This window comes from Rhinopithecus bieti, unplaced genomic scaffold (genome assembly GCF_001698545.2).
Source record: "Rhinopithecus bieti isolate Rb0 unplaced genomic scaffold, ASM169854v2 scaffold_4781, whole genome shotgun sequence".
Taxonomy (NCBI): domain Eukaryota; kingdom Metazoa; phylum Chordata; class Mammalia; order Primates; family Cercopithecidae; genus Rhinopithecus; species Rhinopithecus bieti.
In genome coordinates this window covers 1,351,306-1,370,437 of record NW_016805181.1, presented here as the reverse complement: position 1 = coordinate 1,370,437, position 19,132 = coordinate 1,351,306, and the positions used below count along the sequence as shown (strand labels likewise).

General features: G+C 39.2%; 1 protein-coding gene across 1 annotated transcript in view; it reads right to left on the bottom strand.

Annotated features, from left to right (window-relative positions):
- DDX1 (DEAD-box helicase 1) overlaps window positions 1-18,805 on the bottom strand; it is a 38,155-nt gene extending 19,350 nt beyond the window's left edge. The window contains exons 1-13 of the mRNA XM_017871414.1: window positions 18,331-18,805; window positions 15,060-15,111; window positions 14,699-14,762; window positions 13,491-13,520; window positions 12,783-12,879; window positions 10,558-10,605; window positions 7,657-7,740; window positions 7,019-7,102; window positions 6,402-6,478; window positions 5,796-5,868; window positions 4,258-4,334; window positions 4,022-4,136; window positions 2,951-3,089 (exon numbers count right to left, since the gene is read on the bottom strand). Coding sequence (XP_017726903.1) covers window positions 2,951-3,089; window positions 4,022-4,136; window positions 4,258-4,334; window positions 5,796-5,868; window positions 6,402-6,478; window positions 7,019-7,102; window positions 7,657-7,740; window positions 10,558-10,605; window positions 12,783-12,879; window positions 13,491-13,520; window positions 14,699-14,762; window positions 15,060-15,111; window positions 18,331-18,346 — 956 coding nt within the window. The 5' untranslated portion in view covers window positions 18,347-18,805. The remainder of the gene's footprint in view (window positions 1-2,950; window positions 3,090-4,021; window positions 4,137-4,257; window positions 4,335-5,795; window positions 5,869-6,401; window positions 6,479-7,018; window positions 7,103-7,656; window positions 7,741-10,557; window positions 10,606-12,782; window positions 12,880-13,490; window positions 13,521-14,698; window positions 14,763-15,059; window positions 15,112-18,330) is intronic.
- Between the last annotated feature and the right edge of the window lie 327 nt (window positions 18,806-19,132).

The following is a 19,132-nucleotide window of genomic DNA, read 5'->3' as shown; positions in this document are numbered from 1 at the left end:
TCAAAACACCATGACAAAAGAGAAAAATAGATAAATTGGATTTCATCAAAATTAAGACTTCCAAAGGATAGTATCAGGAGAGTAAAGGCCAGATGCAGTAGCTCACACCTATAATCCAGCACTTTGGGAGGCTGAGACACAAGGATTGCTTGAGGCCAGGAGTTCAAGACCAGCCTGCACAACATAGCAAGACCATGTCTCCACAAAAACTAAAATTAGCCAAGCACTGTAGCACTTGCTTGCAGTCCCAGCTACTCTGGAGGCTGAGGTGGGAGGACTGCTTGAGCCCGAGAGTTTGAGGCTGCAGTGAGCTATGAGGCACCACCATACTCCAGCCTAAATGACACAGTGAGACCTCATCTTAAAAATAAAACCAAAACCAAAAGAATCACCTGGAGGAGCTGCTTTTCTTAAAAAAACAAACAAATTAAAAAAAGATTCTAACTCCTATTCTCTGGAAACTCTGATTCAGTATATCCAGGGGAGGGAACCAATACATTTTATATTTTTAAATAAGGTCCTCAAGTTCCTAGGTTTGGACTATTGTACTAATACTTCTACTTTCATCCACATTTATAATCAAATATATTTATCCCTATAAAGTTGGCAGAAGTAAACACACATACACACGATAATTTACGCTCGTATGCCAAGCACTATAGGGTCAAGGAATATAAAAGAACCATTCCTGCTCTAAGGAATGTAAAACTGAGTTAGAAAAAGTTTTGCATATTCAAAGCAAGAAACTTAAAGCAAATATAGCTTTAAAAAGGTAATAAAAATTAAGAAAATTAAAACGTAAGAAAAACTAACACATGACAGTATGTAAGGATCAGGGAAAGGCATGTACAGTCAGTGTATCAGAGGAGGGGCAGAGGGCTGGGCTGGAACAGTCAGCTTAGCTTCATTCAAAGATCACGACTTCAGCTGGGTTTTAAGAAGGAAAATGTGCATTTGTACCAAATACCAAACGAGTAGCCCATGACTTTACCATCTTAACCAATAAATTGATTTTATTATTTATCTTCCCCTCTAACTTTTGTCTATAATCATGTTCATTTTTATACATAATCACAGCACAAAAATCAATTCACACTAGCATTTTACATTCTTCCCAAATCTTTTTATAAAGAGGTCCCTGAGTGTCTTACACTAAGCAGATGCCCTGGTTACATGGTATGCTCAAGGCATTTATTGTATTTGTTTTGCTTCTCTCCCTTCCACACTATCCCCACACTTTCACACTTCATTCTGTGAAAGGAAGATTAATTCTCATTGTTGAAGCCCCCCCAGCCTAAAACGTCACACATAGAAGGTAGATGAACATTTGCTGAATGAGGAACATGCATCAATCCTCAAAACAAAATTAGAAATTATTTTACCTAGTATAATTTATCCCTAAGTAAGTTTGTTCAACCTGTAAATAAGATCAATATTAAAAAGACAGGCCCGCCTGGCACAGTGGCACATGCCTGTAGTCTCAGCTACTTGGGAGGCTGAGGTGAGAGACAGAATTCCTTGAGTCTAGGAGTTCAAGGCTACAGTGTAGGAAGATCGCACCATGAACAGCCATTCACTTCAGCCTGGGCAACATAGCGAGACTTCATCTCAAAAAAAAAAAAACAAAAAAAAAAAAAATGACAGGCTTTTGTGATCTCAAAATATTCAAAGCTTCTGAAATTTGATAGTGGTGACAGTTACACAACCTTGTGAATATACTAAAAACCAGTGAATTGTAAACCTTCTTCTTTTTTTTTTTTTGAGGCAGAGTCTTGCTCTGTTGCCCAGGCTAGAGTGCAACAATCTTGGCTCACTGCAACCTCTGCCTCCCGGGTTCAAGCAATTCTCAAGCCTCAGCCTCCTGAGTAGCTGGGATTACAGGCCTCTGCCACCAAGCCAAGCTACTTTTTGTATTTTTAGTGGAGACAGGGTTTCACTGTGTTGGCTGGGCTGGTCTTGAACTCCTGACCTCAGGTGATCCGCCTGCCTCGGCCCCCACAAAGTATTGGGAATACAGGCATGAGTCACTGCGCCTGGCTGAATTGTACACTTCAAATAATGAGTTTTATGGTGTGTGAATGTTTCAAGTTTAAAAAGGAATTACAGGCAAAATTAACAAAAATCAAGTGTCAAATTGACTAACAGAGTGTTTTACTTATATGGTATAGCCTTCTTCAAAGTCAAAGGGATTGCTACTGAGCAAGGTCCTGAATTTGTCACTTAATCCTTCCAATGGTAGAAAGAGTCCTATAACTAGACAGTGCCCAATCTGAATGCCCAAATGGAAGAAAGCCACCACCGTGATGCAGTCCAGAATAAACCTCGCCAAGTTTACTAACATGCTAGAAATAGAGTGGCACACTTTCTATACAGATTTAGGGCAAAAATAAATTTAACATTGAATGAAATCCTCTCTTCAAAAAACTGTTAGGGCCGGGTGCAGTGGCTCATGCCTGTAATCCCAGCACTCTGGGAGGCTGAAGCAGGAGGATCACTTGCACCCAGGAGTTTGAGACTAGCCTAAGCAACATAGTGAAACCCTGTCTCTACAAAGGTGGCATGTGCCTGCAGTCCCAACTACTCAGGTGGGAGGAGTGCTTGAACCCAGGAGGTCAAGGTTGCAGTGAGCCACAATCATATCACTACACTCCAGCCTGGGCGACAGACTAAGACCCCCATCTCAGAAAAAAAAAAAAAAATTAGATTTTACTCCAATGCTGTTTGACTAAACCATGACTTTTCATGTAAGAAACACGGGGGAAAAAACATATTTATCATTTAGCAAATAAACAGGAGTTTTATACAGAAATTATTAAAGTATATTTACATACTCACACGTGTATTATGTATACACACTGAATTTCTACTTCATTTTTCTCTACCTTATTCTTCTTCCAAAAAACTTCAAACCAAAAGACAATAAGCATTTCAGCACAAAAGGAAGATTTACCTTAATTTAGGATTATCAATATATTTCTTAAACTGCTTGATGTTATTCAAAGTTTGTTCAGCTAACTCCCGGGAAGGTTCAACAATGAGAGCTTTCGGAGCATTGGGGAGAAACTTTGTTTGTGTCACCTGTGCATTACCTTAGGGAATAAAAAAGATGAGAACACATTCAAATCATGCTTTATAACACTGTTACTTACAAAACATTACGACAACTATTCTAATATCAACATTTTAAATAATAATTGTCAAAAAGTAGAGAAGACAGTCAAACAAAATAAAGCTTAGATTTCTAAAACAAACGAAGGCTACTTTAAATTAAAACTATTTGGGCCACTGGGGTGACTGACACCTGTAATCCTAGCACTTTGGGCGGCCCAAGGTGAGACAATCACTTAAGCCCAGGTATTCAAGGCTGCAGCGAGCTATGATGGTGCCACTGCACTCTACACTCTAGCCTGGGTGACACAGTGAGACTCCCTCTCCTAAAACAAGAAAAATCTACTTGAAATAATTCTAATTGATTGATATGTCTAAAAAAAACATGACTCACTTGTGACAATGTAAACAGGTTATGAAATGCACTTTAAATAACTGAAATATATTAAATATACAATGGATAAGAGTATAAATTTTGAAGTCAGACTGCTTAGATTTGAATTCAGTTCTACCACTTATTTGCTCTGTGACCTTGGGCAAGTCACTTAAAGTCCCTATTCTTTAGGTTCTTTGCCTGTGAAATGGGAAAACGACTACCTTATGCGGTTATTGTGAAGACTAACCATGTAAAGCACTTAGCGCGGTGCCCTGGCACTGAATAAGCACACATTCTATAAATACTAGATATCGTTACCATTATGATTAGGATCCCAAAATGCCTACACTGAAACCAAAAACTTAAGAGTTTATGAATTAGGTTTTAAAAATGAATTTTACTGGTGTGTTAAAAAAAGATATGTGACCAAACCAGCAAGGAAAGTGTATGTAACTCACTATGAGAAACCTCGCTCACTGGAGTTCTCGCCAATTATTTCCACTACTCCAGAAACCCTTACCCTTGCAGGTGCAATACCTGAGTGCTGCGATTTGACCATGTAGCCGTCCGGTGCCCTGGAAAGAGCAACATAGCCGTCTTTTGGTGGAAACTGAAACTCCTCCTCGCCGAAGTTAAATTTCAGCTCAGCGTTCTAGCATTGAACAAAAGAGGAAATTAAACTCCTCCCCTAACTGAAACCATCGTGTACAAAACAATGAAGAGCAAGCAGCTCATAACCACAGCAAATTTTTTCTAACTAGATTCCTAATTACCTTCAAAACACAGGCAGGAAAGAGGGCTTGGTTTTTCATATGTGGTGGGATTTCAAATGCCAGACCAAGATCTTTTCCTTAAAAAAAAAAAAAGAGAGAGACAGAGATTGAAACCATCAGAAAAGACCTTCCTCATGTTGACACTGTCAAGTCTACCAGCTTACCTGCATTCATGCCTCTCTCCTGTCACCATGGATCAACTGTGCTGCCTAAGGCCGGCTTCTTCATGTTTTCACTTTACTCCTGAAACTGTCACCTCTACCCCTCTACATTTTTCATGATTCTCTGTCTACAAGATCATTTCCATTAGACATTCCAAAGCATATACACACACTCTCACAGTAAAATACACAAGAAAATCTCCCTTGAACTCACCTCTCCCTCCATTTACTTTCCATTTTTCTTCTCCCTTTTGTAGTGAAACTCCAATTTCCATTTACACTTCATCCACTTCCTTTTACCTCATTCTCTATTGAACTGGCTCCTTATTAGGAGGCTCCCCACCCTCACCCCTTCACTCCACCAAAACAGCTTTCTAATGCTTTCCACTTGTCAAATGCAGCAGTTAATGCACATTCTTCATCTTGCTAGACTAGACCCATCCACAGCACTGGACACAGTGATTGCTCCCTGATCCTTCAAACACTTCCTTCACCGGGACTGCAGGACCCATGCTTTCTTGGTTCTCCTCCTGGCCTTCCTCTGCATTCCCCTCTGCTGCATTCTCCTCAATTTGCTGACCCCTAACCACAGGAACCCAGGCCTCAGATCTCTTCTTCTCTTTATCTACCCTCATTCTCTAGGCAATCTCACCCCATCCTCCAATGTGTTTTCAACAAAGCAGCCAGAATAGTACTGTTAAACTAAAGACAGATGATGCCACTCCTCTGCTCAAAACCCTCATGGCTTTGCATTTTACTCAAAATAAAACCAAAGTTTAGATCACGGCCCATATGGCTCTCCATGGCCTGGCCTCACCACCTCACTGATCTAACATTCTACCACCGTCCTTTATCCCCAGAGCACTCCAGATCCAGTGGCTTCCTCACTGTGACTCAGACACCTCAAGCACGCTTCCATCTCAGGGCATCCACATTTACTATTCCCTCGGTCTGAAATGCTCTTTGCAGATATCTGCCCGGCCCACCACCCAACTCATTTGGATCTCTACTTAAATGTCACCTTATCAAGCCTTCTGACTGCCCAACACAAAAGTACAAACCCCCAAACCGCTATGACTCTCCACTTCCTTCCCCTGCTTTATACCCTCCTTCACAGCACTTATTACCACCTAACATGGTATTATATGTCTGCCTTTCACCACTAGTGTGTAAGCCCCAAATGTCTATTCCATTTTCTTCTGTGCCTCCAGTACTTACCATGGTACCTCAAACATAGTCAATGTTCAATAAGTATTTGTTCAAATGAAGGCAGGGAGGGAGGGACAGGGATTTGAAAAAGAGGGTGGGAGGATTTTAAAAATTACAATTATTGAGTATCATATATCTTTTCACTACTAAGATCCCTATAGAGCTTACCATTTTTGGAGAACTTGACATGTCCTTTATCTATATCTAGGTAACATCCAATAGTATCATGCATAGTGAATTCCTAGAATACCAGAAAGTCAAATGCTATTAATAGAAAGCAAATTCTTAAATAAAGTTAAAATATAGCTGCATCAAAAGTATGTGTGTTTCAAAATAATTATTTAAATCAAAAATGCCTATTAGAGCATATGACAATGCAATAGTACAAGCATTTGACAGGCTTGTGAGAAGCAACATATGTAGGCTGATTCACATTACTGTAGATTTCAGCTCACCAGATGAACTATATTTAGATTCATCATGATCAAAAATAAGAAATGAGAATAACAGGTATCAAAACCAAAATCAAAATGAGGTGAAAAGAGAAGACAATGTAATGTATTTTGGAGGGGATAACAAGTGGCATAAAAGAAAAATTATAACTACTACATATTTATCTAGCTTGACAATATTTCTTCACTAAAGTCCAAATCCAAACTTTCTGTGGAAAATATACAGAAAATCTGCTGATTACACCCTCATTCTGTCATGAGTGATTAAGTTTGCAAGAAAACTTACTTAAGCTATGTTGGAGTTGATAACATAATTGCTTACCTCTCCATAATTATCAAACTGTTTATTATGGGATTTCTTTCCCGTTCCACCAAAGCCAAATCCAAACTTGTCAGTACCTAAATTTTAAAAATATTTTACTTTTCTGATAAGAGAAAATATAAAATTAAAAGACCTGTAAAAGAAGCAATTTTATTCACACAGTATGTCCATTTATTTCATGAACCCACAGGAAAACTGTTCCTTAAGGTTCTGAATCCTACAAAAAACTAAACAGTGCTTAGGTCGCACAGCTTGTGTGAGACTAGGGACACCAGTGATACTGCATCCCTTTCTGCTTTGGCCAGTAAGAAATTCAGATGCAAGTTTACAATAACGTGAAGCGTCTATATGGGACTGTGTGGCAGGGATTCACACACACTAACTTTACCCTGACTCCATTCAGAGTCTTAACCCTCATTTCATACTGCTATAATATCTGTACTTTTTGTAAGTTCCTTCAAATCTTTTTGGGGACAGGGTGGGGTACAGACAAATATTATTTCCGTATCTTTAAAATAAAACTTTTATGGTTAAATTCATTATTTTGCTTCCTCAAATAATAAAATGTTAACCCCCAAATGTAACTCAATCAATTCAGTTATTTTAGAAACACTTACCTAGGTCCAAAGAGGCCTGCATGGTAGACCACCCGACCCTGCATAACCCTTGGTCATGACAGGATACTTCATAGTAGTGTTTCCCTACAAGGGTAAGATACATTGAGATTTATATAAATCACACACACAAAATTCATTTACCATGAAGCCACCTTCCCATTGTTTCTGAATTACACTGTTATGTACCAAATGAAGAATTATAGGTATATTTGTACCATCAAACACCTTCCCAGATCCTTGACTTAAAGCTATTTTTAAAAACTCATGGGCCAGGTGCAGTGGCTCATGCCTGAGGCCAGCACTGTGGGAGGCCAAGGCAAGCAGATCACCTGAGGTTAGGAGTTCAAAACTAGCCTGGCCAACAGGGTGAAACCCCATCTCTACTAAAAGTACAAAAATTAGCCAGGCATAGTGGTGGGCGCCTGTAATCTCAGCTACTCAGGAAGCTGCGGGAGGAGAATCGCTCGAACCCAGGAGGTGAAGGTTGCAGTGAGGCAAGATGGTGCCATTGCCCTCCAGTCCAGGCGACAGTGCGAGACTCTGTCTCAAAAACAAACAAACAAACAAACAACAACAAACCCTCATGTATTAATACATTGCCTCAAAAGTTTACACAAGTGCAGATGCTGTTCAAATACCTTTCATTAATCCTTTAGTAGCTCTACACCCATGCCATTCCTTTACTTCTCTGCTTTGACAACAAAGACCATCTGACCCAATTGCTGGATTTGAGAAGAAAATACAGAAAAACACGTCAGTAAAGGTTTTATAAATCACACATTCCCACCTTCCACCACTAAAAAAAAAATCATTCAGTCTGCCTAACAAGATAATTCCTTCCTTGTTGCAATGTTCCAGAGACTGAGACTGACTGATTCTTGAGTGATAGTATTTACCAAGTGTAATTAACCTTTTCATTCCATGGGTGTCCTTGGCTATGTTGGGGGCTATTTTCTATGCTGCCATCTGTTAACTAAGGTAAGATTTTACAGCAAGTCTAGAAAGGATTCAACACAGCTCTTAACCTGATGTGCACTAATAGTAGTTGCAACATCAATACAAATGTGTTTAGATAACTATTCTCTAGAGTCCTTTAAAGAAACGTACTCAAGGATGATGCACCACCCTTCACCAATATTTGTTGTCCTGATTTTATACTTAGAGCTTGAGTGACTATGTAACTAAAAGATAACAGAACTGTCTCTAGCTTGTTCCTCAATCCATGGAAGAAACCAAAATGGGAAAGTAGGGGAAAGCATGAGTAAATAAGCATATATTTGTTACTTGCTAATATTATAAGGGCTCTAAAAGATGAGGTATATTCTATATTACACATCACGATCAGTCTCAGTGAAGTCCACATAGTAGGTGCTAAATGGTTTTAAGTAAAGATTCAGCTTTTGTCTGTACTGGAAAAAAACTACAACTTCCGTCCTGGTTCATTTTTCCAACTCATATTCTGTACTTGAAAGTAGAACAAACTGTTAAGCACCTCAACACACATCTTCCTACACTTTTCAGAAATTAAATTCTTCGAAGTATGAATTCTTACCCATATAGGTACTGAATTATGTAAAACTGAACTTTTAAAAAGTTATCTAGGAGCTTCCAGGATAGCTGAACACACAAGGGTTCATGAAGGGTGGCACGCCCAGGGAGGGGAGAAACTCCAAGCCCCCTCCGGTACTTCAACCTATGCATCTCTTCATCAGTATCCTTTGTCATAGCTTTAAAAATAAACCAGTAAACATATTTCCCCAAGTTCTGTGAGCCACTCTAGCAAATTAATTGAACCTGAGGAAGGAGTTGTAGGAATCCTGATTTATAGCCAATCGGTTAGAAGCATAAGCCACAACCCGGACATCAGATATGGGGGACAGTCTTGTGTGACTGAGCCCTCAACCTGTGGGATATGATGCTATCTTCATGGAGATGGTGTCAGAATTGAATTGAATTACAGTTCTCAGCTGTAAGCAACCACAATGGGAAAGTAGAGGAAACCATGAATAAACAAACACGTGTCTGTTACTTACTCCATCAGTTCTCACTGACTGCTTGCTTGACTTGTGGGAAAAAACCCCACACATCTGCTGTCAGAAGCATGATGTGAGAATATACAGGGGAAAATGGAGTTTATTTATTTCTCTATATTCTCAGAACTGGTGTCAGAATTGGGGTTTGCTAGAACTGCCTTGGCTCACAGAAATGTGGTTTGAAAAGAAAAAGGATAAAAGGGTAGGGGATGAGGAACTTTTGGTTTCTTGGTGGCCAGAAGATCACCTATGGCATGGAGCCACAGCTGTGCTACACTCAGTTACTAATGGTAAAAGTTATCAGTGGAATTTAGAGTTGGATCCAACTCCGAGGAGCTGGTTCACTGGATGCATAAGAAAACACAAATAAGAACCCGTGAGGTGGAGCTTGCAATGAGCTGAGATTGCGCCACTGCACTCTAGCCTGGGCGACAGAGCGAGAATCCATCTCAAAAAAAAAAAAAGAAAAGAAAAGAAAATGCAATTAGAAAAAAAAAGGATACAGTCTTTAGGTTACTATTATCTGTAATAGCTAAAATGAAGTAAAAGAGTGCTGGGTCAGCCCTTGATGTGAGACCACATTCAGATTTCAGTCCATCTGAGCTTTGGTCACCAGCTTCAAAGCTGAACCCCAAGGGAACAATTATAAAGGGCCAACAGAAAGTTCTTCTAAGACCTGTGGTCTCCGGGAAGGCGGTCAATGTGGGGAGAGCAAAACCAAAACACTCTGAAATTGGAGGGGTAATGTGAAGGAACTGTTTCATTTTGTAGATCAGTACCATAAGCTTCCTGAGGAGCCTTTACTAAAATGCATGCTGAGAGTGACTCCTTTAGGAAAGTATCTTTGGTTTTAAATGCAGCAGAATAGAAGGGCATGTGTGGGTTGATGCAGGTCTCATTGCTCACTATGGAACAATCACAGACGGCTCTATGCATGATGGAGGTTATTCCCAAGCAAACAGCCAGCCTGGTGGATTGGATAAAAGCCACTCTAAGGTCTGTTAACCCCAAGAAGGAGGACTGTCCAACTCCACCCTATTAATACTTTCTTTTATAATTTCTGCATTTTCTATTTGGGTTAGGGAAGTTTTGCCACTGCTAAATTATACATGTAGTTTTCTGTATTCAAATTCATACATATATATTTAAGTCCTAAATACATAGGGAATTTATTTCTAATTATGATATGAGATAGAAGTCAATTTTATATTGCTCCAGATGGATCATCAATTGTGCCAGCACCCTTTACCTAATAAATCATCCTTTTTTCTCATTGAAATGAAATATAATTATTTTTCCTGCATATAACTTCTCATATATACTGGGATTTATTTCCATTATATTCCACTGTCTATTCCTATGTCAGTTCTATACTGTTTAATGATAGTGACTAGATTCTAATATCTGGTAAATTAAATCTTAATTTTATTTACTTGGTGTTCTCATGTATTATTTTTTTTAAGTTTCTGAATTACAAATGAGCTGGTGGAAAGCCTATCCACTTACCGAAAGCAGATCCTCTGTCATATGGGTTCATCTGCCATTTGTTGAGCACTAAACAAATTAAAATAAGAAAAGTTACCCCCAGATATATAAAATTTAAAATGCTTGGCCGGGTGTGGTGACTCACGCCTGCAATCTCAGCACTTTGGGAAGCTGAGGTGGGTGTTCACATGAGGTCAGAAGTTCAAGACCAGCCTGGCCAACATGGGTGAAACCTCGTCTCTACTAAAAAAATACAAAAATTAGCCAGGCATGGTGGCATGTGACTGTAATCCCAGCTACTCAGGGGTCTGAGGCACGAGAATCGCTTAACCCAGGAGGCAGAGGCTGCAGTGAGCCAAGACTGTGCCACCGCACTCCAGCCTGGGTGACAGAGGGAGACTTTATCTCAAAAAATAATAATAATAATAATAAAATAAATAAAATGCTCATCAAAAAAAGCAAGTATTTTATATACCTTAATTCCTCTAGATTCAATATGGTTTTATATATTTAGAACACACAAGTAAAACCTGTTTTTATTAAAAGCAAAACGCAATTGAAAATCAGACACGTTGAAGATAATCATCACTGGTCTATTCGGACCTGAAACCTTCTCTCCTCACTTGCTTGCTTCAGTGTGCTCCGTATCAGATGATACTGATCTGTGTCCTTACTCCTAGGTCACTACTAAAATAAGTTTAGGTAACTAAACAAGTTGACTTCAATTACAAAGGAAATAACTGATCAACATTTCAGAATCTAATTATCTTGTAACTATCAAAAGAAAAGCAAGTCGTTTATCTTAATTCAATACCACATTCAAAAGAAACATATTTTTTTATCCTCCCTTTTATAGGATTGGCATTTTCCTTTTCTGACACATCTTAATAGTCTGTTAAGATGTATGTATATATACAAACTAAGAATTGTAATAAAGAGAGCCCTACGTGCTTTCTAACCCAACTTTCCATTTGGGGTAGAAATCCTTCCTAAATTATTTCTGGTCAAAAGATATCCATCATCAGCTTAAACACTTTGAACATTGGAGAAATAACTTTGAGGTTCTCCCTTACATTGTGGCTCAATGTAGCTATTAGGAAGTACTTTAAGTTAAACAGACATCTTCATCTAAACTATTTCTAATTGAACCTGGTCCTACTTTCTAGAATAATTATTTTCTCTCTAGTTCTCTTCAATAATGTAACAATTATCCCATCTCCATTTTTACTTCTTCTCCATGTTTAACTTTCTACTTTCTTTATTCCTCACAGGATGTGACTTTTAGAACCATTATCACCATGGTTATTCTTCTTTAGGAGTGTTTTACCACCATTTCTCATAAAGGACGGCACAGTTGTTACAAGTTCTGAAACTATTTTAGAATAGGCCAATAGTGTAAACAGTTACATCAATTATCTCTCATAATTAATTTACAGGAGTTCATAGATTCTCCGTTATACATCTTATGTATAACATTACTCTCAAACAACTGAAAAGAATATGTTACTATGCCAGGTTCACTGGTCTTCAACTTGCTATTTTTTAATAATCCTGTTTTGTATAATGAAACAAGAGTGACTTAAAATATGGAATAAATATGATTAAAATATAACAAAACAAAAGATCAATTAAGATGGAATGAAATTTAGAAACCATTCAACAGAAGCAACACCATTTAAAGATAGAGAAACTGCGGTAAGATTGTTTATGGTAGAGACAGTATCAGAAACCTAATAAAAAGACCAATTTCCACGTAGATAGGATTGCACATAAGAAACACCTTTAAATTTATATTTTACCTTCCTAGGTGATCCCCTTCTTATCTTAGAGGAAAAAAATGCCTCTATTCCCTCTAAGGCAATACTTCCCACCAGCATGGGATTTTACTCCAAAAATTATTTGTAAAATCCTTCCTTAATATTTTTGTAATATGTACCTATTTTCCTTTACTATTAAGCATAGAAAGTTATAAGGTTAAAAAAAAAACTAAAATATCGAAATGCAATCTCCAAAATGCCAGTGTTTTCTCAAAGGGAACACTATTAGTATTTTAGGAGAGACAACTTTGCAGTGTTTAGGCTCTCCATGACATTTAGCATCTCTGGTTTCCAGGGTTCCAGATCCCAATGCCACCCCTCAGATATTGACAATATTCTAAAACTGCATACCCAAATCTCACATTCCTAACTGCCAGTGATGAGAAGCGATGATTTATATAAAAGGAAATATCAATTTGTAAAAATTACCTGAAGCACCAGTTTTAATTGTTGTTTTTCCTTTTTTCCCTTCCTGTTGGTCTTTCAGAGTTTCATAAACGATCTGGATAACTGGAATACTAAAAGCCTATCAAAGAAACAAAAGGTCTCTATATTAGTATTCAGATACTAACAACAGTTTAATAACCAACATAAATGACAAAAGTTATGCACACACATCAAATAATTATACATATTCCAGATTGGTACTACAATTTCATTTGCCCCCCCAAAAAAATACCAGTCAGACAACAGAGTGGACTGAATGAAGGAAATAGGATGCAGCTAACAGCACAAAATGATAAAGCAATGGAGAACAGTAGAATGAACCTACACTAAAGAGGAAAAATATCATCCAGTCCAACAAATTATTTCTCTAGTCTAGGCCAATAGGAGATCAACTTCTGTATGTAACCTTCATATTTTAGGAGTCATCATATTAAAATTCAGAAGTGAGTATAAACACTAAAGCTACTGTAACTCCCTAACACCCATTTAAAACTATGTTCTTAAGGTCATACTTTTTTGTAGCTCTTCATAATTAGCTGGCAACAAAAATATCATTTTCAGTGGCAAGTAATTAATTCCTTACCTTTTGGAGGTTGCTATTTTATTAAATACTTCAAAGTAAAAACTACTATTCAAAGCTACTTTAAAATTCAACTTTTAGAGGGTAAGTAAATACAATTTATTACTTACACCAGTTTTGCCACTTCCTGTTTCTGCAGCCTGAATGAGGGGAAAAAAGTTGATTTTACAGATTAAGTTGTCTATTAAAGAGATCAAATTAACACCATAATATGTAGAAATCTTTAACATTTGACCAGCTACCTTTATTTTCACAGTGCCTCCAGATTATCCAGGCTTCCTCTGTCAACTCCAACTACAGCCCATTTTGTTACCTTTCCCATACCTTTAAGAATCTTCTCTTCCCTTTCCTTTCCCATTGCTATCATTCAAATGGAAGCTCTCACCATTCTAATCTAGATTATTATAAACGTATCCAAACAACATCTAATCCCAGAACTATACTACAATCTGCTACTCAAATTAGTCTTCATGGAAGACTAATACTCAAATTCTTTAACAGGACACTTGAGAAAGAGCCCAAATAATCTGACCCATTATCTCTCTACCATTTTATTTCAAGTTTATCCCCACTCAGATACATATTTTATGCTACCATCCAACTGAAGTGTTCCAGGGTCATATCGTACATTCTACCATTCGCTGTTTTGTTGATATTCTTTCTACCTAAAAAGCATTTCCCTTTTATCTTGCCTTGTCAAAAATCTGGCCCGTGCTTATAACTCCAGCACTTTGGAAGGCCAAGACAGGAGGATCGCTTGAGGCTGGGAGTTGGAGAACAGACTGGGCAACATGGTGAGACCTTGTCTCTACAAAAAATACAATAAATTAGCTGGATGTGGTGGTGTGTACCTGTAGTCCCACCTAACTGGGAGGCCAAAATAGGAAGATTGCTTGAACCCAGGAGTTTGAGGCTGCAGTGAACTATAAACACACCATTGCACTCCAGCTTGGGCAACAGAGCTTGGCCTTTTTTAAAAAAATAAATAAATAAAAGAAATCTACTTCCTCTAAGCAGTCCCTATGATCCCTAAAGCAAAAGGATAACTGGAGTCCCACTCAAATTCCGCACTACTCTGCATCTCTTGTGAAGGAGCCACATTCTCTCTAATACGAGATTCACTCTTACACATGTCTTATTGCCCTAGTTGGTTTAAGCTTCTCAAGGGTAAATATTTATCTGTTTGAAGCTTTTACCTAATGCTATGAATACAGTATATGTATCATAAATGTTTGTGAATAAAGTTAAAGTATCATTTTTAAGCCTATGCAATTCTTAGAGTGTGTCCCCAGCTCCCAATCACCAAATTTAAACTTACCATAAGTACATCACCTCCTCCTAGTATCAATGGGATAGATTCAGCCTGGATATCAGTTGGGAGGCTAAAAGAATCATATTTGAAGAATTTTAGTTATTGGGAAAAAAAATCACCTAAGCAAATTAAGTTATGTTAAACTTTAAGCCTAAAAGAAAATTTTACATGGTAAATATGATCCATCCTATTCCACTAGAAATACGTCAAGGTTGAAAAAAGGAAACTTTCTATAATTTAGAAAATCACACACAAAAACTGATTTTCACTTATCCAACTAGACACAAAAATATTGGATAAAATCACTAACAACTGTTTAAATTATAAAACATCCTCTCCCAGGTACATTTAAACTTTATGTACTTACAGCCAATCCATCTCTTCCACAGCTTGTGCAATCTCAGGCATAACACCCATCTCTGAAAGTAAACATTGATTTTAAAAATCACATATACTGAAGTGAAATCATAAATTGCAGTGCTCTCAAAATTACTATTCAAAAACAGGGTAAAGATTTTGAAGGATAGCTCAGTTACATCAAATCTACTGAGCGCGGCACTGTTGAAAGAGCACAAGTTCTGGAGAAAGACTTGAGTTCAAATCTAAGTTCTCACTTATTAGCAAGTGACCTTAGGCAAGGCTATAAACCTGTTTTCTCCACACAAAACGGGGCTGATATTGCCTACCTTGGAGGGCTATATGAAGACCAGAGATAATAATGTAATGCAACTGGAGCATGGTTGTCACCTAATAAACTGTAGCCACTATAGTGCTTGTTTACCTCTTATGACTCGTGAAAAGTCTGCCAAGCATAGACAGGGTTGTTGCATTTAGAGATAATTTAGAGATAATGTGTGCATTTAGAGATAATCTCTTTACATTAGATATTATGTACCTTGGCTACTCCAGGACCTTGTGAATACCTTCAGCAATTAGAGAAAAATGAATAGACAAGTGGAGAGCACCCACATTTACTGGCAGCCACAATCAAAACTCCGATTAACTGAAGAGGGAGCGGCCAGTGGTGAAAACATGGGCATCTGGAAATGTCAGCTGAAGAACTGCTCTGTTCTTAACTGTATACATATTTCAATAATTCTACTTCAAGACCCATCCTAAATGAATAGAGATGAGTTGTTCCTAACTGGATTTTGCCATTTTATCATTTCTCATATGAACTCTAGAGGGTAATTAACGTATGGAGTAGTTGGATTACTTAAACTTTCCTTCCAAATGAGAAGTGATTTTTAAGTATGTATTTATAAAATATAGCTTTTATTATAAAAATACGTATTCCTATAAAAAAATAGCCAAATATTCACAAGCCCCAGAAATACCAATTTTGAAATTCTGTGTTTCTTGCCATTATGAAAAGGCATAAAGCAAACGTACAGACTGAAAATATTATTCATAAAATTATGTAGCTTTTTCGTTGCATCAGATGAGAAGGATCACAATTTTCAAAAAAGAAGGCTCTCCTAACTCTTTTCTTTTTTTGAGACAGAGTCTCGTTCTGTCACCCAGGCTCGAGTGCAGTGGCACGATCTCGGCTCACTGCAAACTCCGTCTTCCAGATTCAAGCAATTCTCCTGCCTCAGCCTCCTGAGTAACTGGGGCTACAGGCACATGTCACCACACCCGGCTAACTTTTTTTCGTATTTTTAGTAGAGACAGGGTTTTACCATGTTAGCCAGGATGGTCTCAATCTCCTGACCTCATGATCTGCCCACTTTGGCCTCCCAAAGTGCTGGGATTACAGGCATGAGCCACTGTGCCTGGCAACTCTCCTAACTTAATCTCCTCAGGAAAAAAAAAAAAAATCCACAGATAAACTAATGAAGATCTAAAGTTGAATATCCAGGCAGACCTTCCTAAGAATTAACCTGTATTACAGTCTATGTTCTCTCTCCTAAAATGCAAACTGCTTGAACAAAGGAGTGGTGTGTTCTTACTGCATACGGAATACTGCAAGCTGAAGCTGTTTGCAAAATTGTTTTACAACAAGAAACAACATATCACTTTCAGTAAATTCCAGACAACCTGTTGTACCATTCTGATCATGTTCCCTATATGTTTTTTTTGAAACCAGACCTTAAGTATAACATTTTTAACAGTTAAGGAAAAATTAGAAACATTTATGAAATTCCAGTTTTGTCTTTATTTCATATCACAGACTCTTTTTCCAGTCCTTTACCTCTAACTTTCATGAAATTTGTGTATGACTCCCAAAGATGTGTACCTATAAAATGACTACCTAGAACTATCCTACAGACCTTGGCTCTAACATCTTGTTTTAGGAAAATGTTGGGAAACAAAAAATAGCAACAACTCTGAGCAGATTTCCAACCAAATCCTATTAGAAAATGTAACTGAAACAGTCAGAAATCTTCCATGACTGTTGCACTTTGGGAGGCCAAGGTGGGCGGATCACCTGAGGTCAGGAGTTTGAGAACAGCCTGGCCAACATGGTGAAACCCTGTCTCTACTAATAATACAAAAATGAGCAGGGGATGGTGGTAGGTGCCTGTAATCCCAGCTACGTGGGAGGCAGGAGAATTGCTTGAACCTGGGAGATGGAGACGGCAGTGAGCCAAGATCACAACATTGCACTCCAGCTGGGGCGACAGAGTGAGCCTNAAAGAAAAGGAAAGGAAAAGAAAAGAAAAGAAAAGAAAAGAAAAGAAAAAAAAAGAAAAGAAAAGAAAAAAAAACTTACATGACTGGAGATTCGGAATTCCTAATATTGTTACAGAAGAAAACTAAAAAATATAAAATACTACAACACCTGAAGTCATCTTAAAAAGTTAAGACCGTTAAAGGACATCAGGCCTAACGTGATACATTTACAGAGCAATAAACGTTACGTAAGTGCTACAGAAATGCATCACGTTTAGCACATTTAAGGCTGATTACAGCTTCCTAAAACTGGATCCCTAATAGGAGGATGATTAAGGGGGGAAAATATCAACTGTAGGTTTCGATAAGCCACATCAAATCATGTTTGGAATAAAGGACAGTATCAGGCGGCAAATAAATGTAAATTTTCCAAACTTACGTTGGGCTGCTGCGTACGTTAATCAAAATGCTTTCCCTTTGGCTTCAACACTGAACATTAATGTTGATATAATAGCGTTTAACAAATAAAGATCAGGTTTATGCCTGGGACGTTTTGGAAGGGCCTGAAAAAACTGGACAGAGGCAGGATCGTCATTTTCCCCAATCACTCCACCCCACGCGGTCTCGCTTCTCTGCCTGGCCAAGCCCAGATGAGCCGCGGGCAGAAAACGGTTCCCAAAGGGTCACTGCCACGTTAAGAGGCAGGAGGTGCAGACGTCTGGGAACCGCCAGAGCAACGCCGCCGCCTGGATTTTGCAGCTGAAGGTGCACTGGCAGGAAAGCCAAGTGGAGATTGGTAGAAGGGAAAGGGCACGGGGAGGGACGTCCTGGCCCGCTCCTGAAAAGAACTGTCCTCCGAACCCGAGCCACGGCCGCCCCCGATCCCGCAACGCGGGTCCATCAGGGGCTACAGCGGACAGCGCCCTTCGGTCTCCCTGATCCCTTTAGCTCCCCGCGGGCCGCCCCAGGGCCGAGGCATGCAACAAGCCGCCCCACCACCCCTAGAGCTTCCACAAACGCACCGGAGAAGGCCGCCATCTTCACCCCGTCCTCCGCGGCTTCGCCCGCTCGATCCCTCCCTCCCGACTGACACAGCGCGGCAGTGGCGCCGCGCGCTTCCGGCCCCCGGCCTTTGGTGTTCGGAGTCCGGGCAGGGCCTCAGCCCCGGGAGAACGGTTCCGATGGAAGGAAAGGCCCTCACCGGCCCCGCCTTATGCACCTGTCGCTGAGCGGACCGCTGGGACCCAGGGCCTCGGGACGCCGCCTTCGTCCTGGGCACCATGTGTTTGGGGCACACCATGCGGTATCAGGGTCACTGTCACAGAGAAGGAAGCAGACGTTTGGTAATTAGGGTCATCCAGTGGGCTCAGGCTGACACCACACCGTGTCGTCCCCACTCAGTCCCCCAACTTTACAAAGATGAGCAGGGCCTTGGTGTGTGAATGACCTGGAGAGATGGACTGGATTCATTGCTCCGAACACTAGTGGGTGCCTGGCAACCAGTAGGTATTTGTTTTGTTTTTTGTTTTTTTACTGAAATAAGTAATGATTTAGGTCTCCCTTCACCCATGTTTGACGTCGCTGTTATAATTTCGGGTTTGACTTCCATGCAATTTTCACTCCTTTCTCTTTGCAAAGAGATGGGGAAAGTAAATGAGGAATCCTCCCAACCAGACACTCTGTCAGGAAGGTATTAGAATCTTTAGATGAGGACTCTAAGATTCAGGAAAGTTAAGTCACTTATCTAAAGACACACATCTACCGAATGGCAGTGTGGGATCTGAGCCACATCTGCCCAACGCGAGGGCGAGTGCTGTACTATCT